Consider the following 9555-nt stretch of genomic DNA (forward strand, 5'->3'; position numbering starts at 1 on the left):
CTATTTTGGGGAACCAACTTTCAAAATCGTCATTTTGGGTAACCAACTTTCACCTTATTCCTATTTTGATGAACCAACTTTCATCTGATTCCTATTTTGGGGAACCAACTTTCAAAATCGTCATTTTGGGGAACCAACTTGGACCTGATTCCTATTTTGGGGAACCAACTTTCAAAATCGTCATTTTGGGGAACCAACTTGCACCTGATTTCTAATTTGGGGAACCAACTTGCAAAAAAAATTATAGAAAAATAACTAAAATTCGTTTTTTTTTCAAAAATTAATGCAATAAAATMTATTTTTCATTTCAAATCTCGTTTTTTTAAATTCATATATCAAATTGAAGATTTTTTCGAAAAAAATCCAAATTACCACGATAAAAATTGTTTTTCATTAATGCAATAAAAAAAATCAATTTAATAGAAAAAAATTAATTGATGCAATAAAAAATAAATATTAAATATCACATTCAAGATTTTTATATCTAACCAATCTGTGTCAATATTAAAGTTTAAATCAAATTTGACAAATCCAACCAAAAGTTTGATAGAGACCCTTAAATTACCTATTATCTGTTCAACAGATCAACCAGACGCTTAAATAAACAAAAAGTTTGATAGAGACCCTTAAATGATGATTTTAAAAGTCGGTTTCCCAAAATAGGAATCAGGTAAAAGTTGGTTCCATTTTTGTGTAATTTTCTCATTTTTCTATAATTATTTTGCAAGTTGATTCCCCAAAATGAGAATCAGGTGCAAGTTGGTTCCCCAAAATGACGATTTTGAAAGTTGGTTCCCCAAAATAAGAATCAGGTGAAAGTTGGTTCCCTAAAATAACGATTTTGAAAGTTGGTTCCCCAAAATAGAAATCAGGTGAAAGTTGGTTCCATTTTGATACAATTTTCCCTATTAACAATGGTAAAGTTCCGCTATTAAAAGAAAATGCAAAATACAACCTTCCAAAATTTGAAGATTGGGGAAATATAATGATTGCAACATTTTATTTCTAAGGAACACAGTCGTTGAGCAAAATCAACGATCCCGGAATCATTAATTAATTACCTTGTTGGAGTCTCAAAGCAAATGCTTTAAGAGATAGAAGAACATCTTTTAACCTCACTTTAGTTGCAGGGTCGATTAAATCGCCATCGTTATTGAACTTTGGAGGAGGTTGGAATGCGTTCACCACAAACTCGGGCTTGTTTATGAAATGAAGATCCAGAAAAACACCGATTTGCCGTAGATGATATTGTGAGCGCCCACCGCCAAATCCTCCTCCGGCGCTTACGATAGCCGCCGGCTTATTGGCCCATACATTTGGTGGCCTAGATGCCCAATCCAATGCATTCTTTAAGGGTGCTAGTGCCATGAAATACAGACCATTAGAATTTTTTTCGCCTTTCATTATTTTATTTAATTCATCATTTTATTCTTCCCCTTTATCAACAATAATATAATTTTACATGATTGGTGAATATAAAAAGACATGAAACTTGGGAAAAACAGATGATAATGAGGATACTATTGACAATGATAATAAAAGACCCCAACACCCAATTTTCAAATGAACCCTTGTGTAGATAATTATATAAACAAGTGAAAATTATGTTAACAATAAAAAAAAATGAAGGCTACTCTTGAGGTTCCTCTAAGAGATTTTACAAAAACCCTCGTGATGGGACATAAGTTCTTGTTTAGTCACTGATTTTTACTAGTCACTGATTTTTACTAGAACTCAGGTGCTTGAACAAAAACACGGATTCTTACATACATTCATTTTCTGTTATTATATTCTTTATTATTTCTTAACTATTTTAATTTTAATGGATTTATAAACATATAAATTAAAATTGATATAAAAAATATAAATTAATTATTTTTTTTAACTTTGTTTTATTTTTCAATTCTTTTAAACTTTTTTATGTATTCATAATCTTAATTTTAATCATCTGATTATATTATTATGTTTAGATTACTGTTCATATATTAAGTTTATATTTATAAGTTTAAATTAAAATTAAAATTAAAATTTGTGATAAAAAAATTCTTGAATTAATACAATTAAATTGAAATTAATATAGAAAAGTGAAAATTAATAAAGTGTATTTGAATTTCTTTTATAATACACACACATATAAATCTATACTAGTTGGGTACCCGCACGATGCGACAGGAGCAAATCCAACATATTTAAACGACTCCACAAATGTGTTCGATTTACACCAAGAGCAAAGAATCATGAGATCGAGAGTGAGACCGAAAGTTCTAGAGCAATTGAATGGGAGAACTTTTAATAACTAATGGTGAATATCAGTTTGAATCTCACATTGGGGATGGGGAGAAGACAGAGAGATATAAGAGGGTGAAGTCATGAGTGAAATATGTCAAAAGTATCTTAGGAACATGAAAAGAAAAAGTAATAATATGCATTGGTAACTTGTACTATGTGTTATTTTAATTGTAAATTAAGAGATTTTAAAATTAAATGCATAAAGTAGTACTTAATGCATTATAAATTGTTTTTAATACTTTTAAGACTTTGTGCATAAATGTATAATACTTTGTGCATTTAATATTGTTTTTAAGACTTTTGACAAATTTGGTTTATAAGATAATATAGATATATAGATGAATTATTATACAACCTTTTACATTTTTACAACAAATACAACTCAATCTCAACCGTTCATTTAATTTGATTAATATGTGATTTCATAAAAAATTTGATTGTTTTCTAATATAAAGTATTGATCATAATTAATGAACCCTAGTCATCTTCTATAAATATTCAATCATAATAAATGATCTCTCATCATTTCCATAAATATCTCAATTAATTGAGTTGTATTGCTTGTACAAATTTGATGAGTTGCATTGGTTTTACAAATGTGATGGGTTGCATTTGAAACGTCCTCTCTCTCTTTATATATACAAATACACACATTAAATTCATATACTAATCTATAAATAAGATTATATTTTGTAAATGAGAGAAATAGAAAATGAGATTTTTGTAAGAACTTTTATTGTGAAGTTTTATTAAAGTTTTAATTTAATTAAGGTGACAATGATGTAGCAGAAAAAAATATGGCAAGTGAAGTTATGAGAGGTTTCAACATTGTGGATTTGAACAAGAACCCGGGTTCTTGTACATATTCATTTTATGTTATTATTTTTATTATATCTTGACCATTTTATTTTCTTTTAATAAATGTGTAAATATATAAGTTATAACTGATATAAAATCATCTTTTCAATTTTGCTTTATTTTTTATTTCTTGTAAATTTTTATACTAATTTTCATATTAATAAGTTTAATTTTCAATAAACTTATTATATTATTTTATTGAAAAGATAGATAATTCAACATAAAATTAAGGGAATAAAATGGAGAGAATGGGGAGTGGAGACCATTAGACTTTTCCAATTATTTTAAGATAATTATAATTATACCCTTTAACATTTAAAATTTGTGAATAGCTGTTTCTTCATTAGCAAACGTTTTACGTTTGAAATGATTAGATTGAAACCAAAATAAATAAATGAGATTAAAGTTCATGTCAAAGAAGGTTTTCTAAAAATCAGTTGTGTTTCGAATTTAAGAAGAAAAGAAAATTCATTGAAAGTAAAGAAAAGAAATAATATAATTTTTTATATTCTTTAAGAGTAGAAAAAAGATGTATTTTTAGTGACCGGAAGAATACTCGCGTAATGCAGCAAGATACATCTCGATTTTAATGTTCTATTTTATTCTTTATTTTTGTCAATGTTATAATACGATTTTATGTGTTTTTAAGAAAACAATAACGTTTTTTATTTTCGAATAAAATATAAATTTGAAGATGTCATAAAATTTGAAAAAAATATATCAGTGTTAATATCAAATTAACTATTTAAAAATTCTAATTTTTTATGTAATTTCTTTAATTTATTTTTTATTATAATTTAATTTAAGTTTAATGATAAAATAATTTATTTTTGGTTTAATAATATAACATTTTATAAAGATAATAATTAAGTATTTTGTCGGAACTCAATAGTTATTTTAATTATATTTTAGATTTTTTATATTTAAAATAAGATGTTTATCTGTAGTTAGTTATATGAATTGAGATATTAAACTTTAATAAGTTGTAATTACGCACAATCTATTTGTAATCTTGAGTTTTAAGTAACATGTATTAATAAACAGTATTTTATACATAAAAAATAATTTTTAAAAGTTTTTATCAAATACTTTATAATATAATATAGATATACTCTTAGAAAATTTATTTCTTAAAATTAAAGATGAATATAGTTTTTAAAGATTTTTAATTTCTTTATTTTACTTCCCTTCCCATCCCTCTCAAATTTAGAATTAACTTATCATTATTCTTTTTTTCTTTACATTAAAAAATTCCAAGAACTTACCTTTACAAAAAAAAGTTTTGAGAACACAGCAAAGTGTTGAAATTTCAAAGTTTTAGATCGAAGATGGTGGATTAAAAGGCCAGGGCCAGGCAGTGTCTTAAACATTAGGGAAACCTCTCGATGTGAAGACATGGATTAGTAGGTTCATGATACAAAATCAATAGTATAATTTTGTTACTAATTAATCATGAAAAGCAATTCGATTTGCAGTTGTCGCAATTAATTTTCAGAATGTTTAAAATCGACAACTAAAAGTTAATTTATATGAATACCCCCAAATAATTTGATTCAACAGTGAAATGAAGTTGAAGGAACAGATCAAAATTACCGGTGATGGAGTAATTATATTCCGGAGAAGCGAAGAGGAAGCAGTCGGATTCAAGAATTTTCCGACGAAAATCCTCAACGACAGGTGGATATTTGCCGTCGACTTCGAGATCGGTATTCAGCATCGGCAGAGGCGAAATGTCGACATGCTCGATCGACATTCCTTCAATCGACTCACTCAACTCAATCGCTGCAATTCATTTGATACTTCAACGTTATCAAAGAGATCGTAGTTTAGAAGTTAAAATGAGTGGAAAAAGAAGAGTAAGTACCAGATCGGAGGAGGCCATGGTTGGTAGATGCTTTGCGAAGAGATCCGCAGATGGCAACAACTTTGATGATAGGTTTTGCTGCCATGGCGGATTCGATTTCTTTGTTTCTTTTAAGAAGGAGAAGGACTGTATAGAGAATTAGAGATAGAGGGTAGCTGGTGGGCACCGGCTAATGAAAGCCCTATAAATGCGGCCGAATACATTTATGTTACAAGGAAGATATTTTGAGAAGTGAAGAATAAAAAGTGAAGGACTCCTTAATGTTTGGATCGGATATTTGAAGTGTTAATTAACTTATTTCGATAAGATAATCGTCATACTGGTAATAAAGAGTTTTTAATGTTTGGATGGAAAAAAATCTAATTATATCGATTTGGCACCGGTAATAAGAAATTTTTAATAATTTACTCTCTTCTAACTTATTAACGTATTCCAGTGTGGTATCAGTTATAAGAAGTTTTTTAGTGTTTGAATGGAGGAAAAATGAAATATTATCGGTTTATTACGTTTAGATACCGCTATAAACTAATTCAAATACTTTTTATAAACACCGGTTTGACACCACATAAGTTGGTAACTAGTTTTACATAAAAGCATAAGTTGTTTTAAATAAGCAACCCAAACACCCTCTACGTAAAAGTTTGTATATGAATTCATTGAAAAATCTATAAAAATTTATTTAAGGATGCATATAGAATCGATGTTACAGATTATTTATATGGATTCATATATGAATATCCAGTTGGGTTATTTCAGTAATTCATTTATGAATATTTTTTCATTATTTTTTCACGATATTTAACCTTATTATTTGAAAATATGATTTTAAGCCTATTTAATTAATTAATAAGATTATGAAATGTGTAGCATTTGTGATAGAAATATTAGTAACTAAGGGGCTGTTTACTAAACACTTACTTGGTAAATGTTTAACGTATATATTTCCTCATCGGATGAACATGAGAAGCGCCAAGAATCTTACCAGGTAAGAGCGATGAAAAGAATGAAGAGTCTTGCCCAGTAAGTGAGGATGACAACTCTTACCCAGGTAAGCGTTTACCTAGTAAATTGTTGCATTCAATATGCTTTGATGTACTAAAATCTTATGCATCTAAATAAATTATAGTGTTGACTCCTATTGAATAAGCGCTTACCGGGTAAGCATTTGGGTAAATGACAGGCTAGGATCGTTCGTGTTCACCTAGTGGGCAGAAAGTCCCCACAGTGGCGGTGCAAGTGCACGCCGACACTATGATCACTTGCAAGTAATAAAGTGGTACAAAGTACCAAGATCGTTCCCACAGAGAAGGTATTATTGAGATTCAGAGATTTTTCATGAACTTCTTGCACGAGTTTCGAGATGTAAATAAAAGTTGGATTTTTGTTTATAAAAAAACCGAAATAGGATCGACTAACTAAAGAACGAAATAAACTTCTAATATTAAATGATGAGCATGGGTGAGAGTGTTGCTTAAGATAAAATTAACAATAAAATGGTTAGACTTTTATGAGTTGTTTATAAAAGTTCCAATCTCTCGAAAGTGAACTTTTATAACAGGGTCTCATAAAATTCCATAAGGTTTTTACGTTTACCACTTCGAGACTTGCCGATCTAGCCAAAAAGAAATGCGATTCTTACCCAAATCTCTTTAAAAATACCTATTGCTTAACCCTTAGCTAATTGCATACAAAATTCGTGTCTCCACGCAATTATTCAAAGACCCTCTCGAGTTCTTTGTGCATCACTTAAGCCGTATTTCGGATCCGCTCATCTCTGGATTTAAGATCTAATATTAACACTTTAAAGTGATCAGCTTATCCGCATTTTAAGTACCGTTTTAAGTGACCAAGTTACGAAGTGATAAAAGATAAAAACAACCAAATATTATATAAACATCCTAAGTTAAACTCACACCCACACCCATACGAGTAATTTAGCTAGACATAATAAAAATAATTAAAGACAGAAAATAATACGGAAATATAAATTGCATTAATGTAAAACTAAATTACAAGTACAAGAAAATAAAATATTATAAATTAAAGACATAAATTAAAGACATAATTTAAAGACATTAATTAAAAGGATAATAATAATTAAGAAAAAGAGAGAATGAGACACAAAAGGAATTTTGTGTCATGCATGGTGTGTTTTCAAAAATGACTCTCTAAGCCTCTTTATATAGGGGAGAGGAAGGGGAGCAAGTACACCCAATAATTACCTTAAGGGTAATTAGTACAAAGCCTAAAAAATACAAATAATTATAAAATAGAAGAAGGAAGACAGCTCATATACAGTTGGAGAAAAAATATCTGGATGAATCTTCAAGCTGCACGTTTCCCAAGAAGCAGCAACAAGGCTTTAAGACATCCCACAGTGGTGCCACAGTGGATAGTGCTGTCAGAAAAATACAGGTTTTTGGAATAATACTTATTCCTTTGTGTTTCATCATCTTTTTAAAAAATTTTGGAATAAAAGGTGAAAAACAAGAAAATTGGGTATTTAATAATAGCAAAAAGTGAAGAAATAAATAGGTAATAACTCTTAAAAATAAGAGTTGTCACACCTCAAAACTTAAGATATTACTTGTCCTCAAGTAATCAAAATAAACGGAATATGAACAAAGAGGAACAAAAAATCATAACTTACGGATGGGCATTGAAATCTCGTCGGGCTTTGAATGTAATGCAACTTCCTTTCTTTGATCTTCGAGGTGCAAAAATTAATCGGTGAGACTTTTATGGGGTTAGTGTATTTGACTAAAAAAATTCCCCCAAACTTGTCTTAGAATGACAACAATTGCTTTGAATGATTTCGACTTTTCGCATCTTTTTGTTGTGTCTTTGATACTTTCCAAGAAGTGATATTCATTTTTTGTCTTTGGGTTAATGCATTTTGCTTTATTTTTCTATTTTTTTGTGTCTTCCAATTTTCCGAAGACATTTGGTACTTCACGAATTTTTTCTCAACACTTTGGCATACAACCTCGCCTAAACTTAAACCGAACAATGTCCGCATTGTAGAAATGGGTTTAAAGTGTTTGGTTTGGTAACAATGTAAAGTGTTTGGGCCAAAAAGAAAGATGACCCACGTCTTTTTAATTTTTGCAACCCAAAGATTTCGGCAAGGAAATCGCACCTGAAAATGAAGATTAAGCCAACGATATACCAATAAATTATCAACGCCCAATAAGAAACAAATGTAAGTTAGAGTAGCAATTTATCAAAATATCTGAGCAAATATCAACGACCGCCATATATGAACACAAAAGGAGGTGGTCGGATAAAGTATTAAACACCCAATCAAAAAAAATATTGTTTTTGAGTTTCAAAAGTCATAACGAAACACCTAGGAAGACGATCAATCCAATTTACCCGTGTCGTCCCGAGAAGCGGATGCCTCACCCGTGGCATCCGGTGTGGTGGTCCGTCTGATCTTCGGTAGTCTGACTTGGGGAGGGCAAAGGCCTCCGGGAAAGCGCATGATCTCTGAAGCTAGCATCACATTCTTTATTACTTGCAAGCGATCATAGTGTCGGCGTGCCCTTGCACCGCCACTATGGGGACATAGTGCCCACTAGGTGAACATGAACGATCGTAGCCTGTCAACAGTATTATACTCTTGAGAGGGTATGGGTTTGTACTTTGTGTGTGGAAGGACAAGACAAAAATCAATCGTGCATGGCAAGATTCATTTGATCATTTAATGTTGTAATAACACTAGAGGTCTTTTCAGCATTCACTAAGGCTTGTGCAGTCTTCACACGTATGTTGACCAAGTTGTAAGCACTGAATACCGCTTTAGATCACAAACGCACCAGTCACTATTCTTCAGTTTCAGTCTTCGACATTCACTGAAGGTTCTTGAGTGTAAGTTTTGTCTTCTTAAAGTAGTGTAACACCCTCATTTTTTTTTGAGAATGTCACGTAACCTGAATCCATTCCTGAATACATAGTCCAAAAGACGGCTAAAATATCACCGTTCTAATCGTTTACAGCGGAAGTCTTTGAATCCCAAAATTAACTTAAGTTCTAACCCCCTTCATACCAAGTTAAGTTACAATAGATTAGTACAATGCTGCTAGGCAAAAACTAAAGATAAGATAACAATCTAGTAACTCTCTACGCGAGTCCCTTGCCCTTATCCGACTTCGAACTTCCTGGCCCTGAGATGCATACTATAGTCAGCTTGTAAAGCTCAGTGAGTTCATGGTTTGCATGAGTAAAGATCATTTCACACCATACATAACAACTTGTAAACTTTGTGCCAAATAGTATGCATTTTCTGAAAAACATGCAATACCGAAGGAAATATATATCTGTAAGACACTGAACATACGAGATCTCGTATAACGTTTAACCGGGTATGGGTCATTTAGTCACAAACACACCCTGGGTTAGATATTTCAATCTTAACTGGTCAYCCACTTGTCCGGGTAGTGTTTTATACTAGTCGTGACTTACTAGTCAAATGCCCACCCTTAAATCATCAAACTTTTAGTATGGATTAGCATGCTAGAGTTATTTGAAAACTGATTAAACAC

The 9555-nt window shown here is 30.7% G+C and overlaps 1 protein-coding gene across 1 annotated transcript; it reads right to left on the bottom strand.

Moving 5' to 3' along the window:
• Positions 1-964: 964 nt before the first annotated feature.
• LOC112502394 (NAD(P)H:quinone oxidoreductase-like) lies at positions 965-5164 on the bottom strand. The gene is made up of 3 exons (XM_025106281.1): positions 5012-5164; positions 4741-4929; positions 965-1358 (listed from the first exon to the last, which is right to left on the bottom strand). Exons 1-3 carry the CDS (start codon positions 5094-5096, stop codon positions 1054-1056), a joined length of 579 nt encoding a protein of 192 aa, XP_024962049.1. The 5' UTR covers positions 5097-5164; the 3' UTR covers positions 965-1053.
• Between the last annotated feature and the right edge of the window lie 4391 nt (positions 5165-9555).

Source organism: Cynara cardunculus, unplaced genomic scaffold (genome assembly GCF_001531365.2).
Source record: "Cynara cardunculus var. scolymus isolate 2C unplaced genomic scaffold, CcrdV1 Un_Scaffold_1331, whole genome shotgun sequence".
NCBI lineage: Eukaryota > Viridiplantae > Streptophyta > Magnoliopsida > Asterales > Asteraceae > Cynara > Cynara cardunculus.

Excerpts from the sequence above, each read along its gene's own strand:
- LOC112502394 (XM_025106281.1), bottom strand. The coding sequence starts at position 5,096 with ATGGCAGCAAAACCTATCATCAAAGTTGTTGCCATCTGCGGATCTCTT. Across the intron at positions 4,930-5,011 it reads CCATGGCCTCCTCCGATCTG|CGATTGAGTTGAGTGAGTCG; the intron begins GTACTTACTCTT and ends AATGAATTGCAG. Across the intron at positions 1,359-4,740 it reads ATATAATTACTCCATCACCG|CACCCTTAAAGAATGCATTG; the intron begins GTAATTTTGATC and ends TCATGGCACTAG.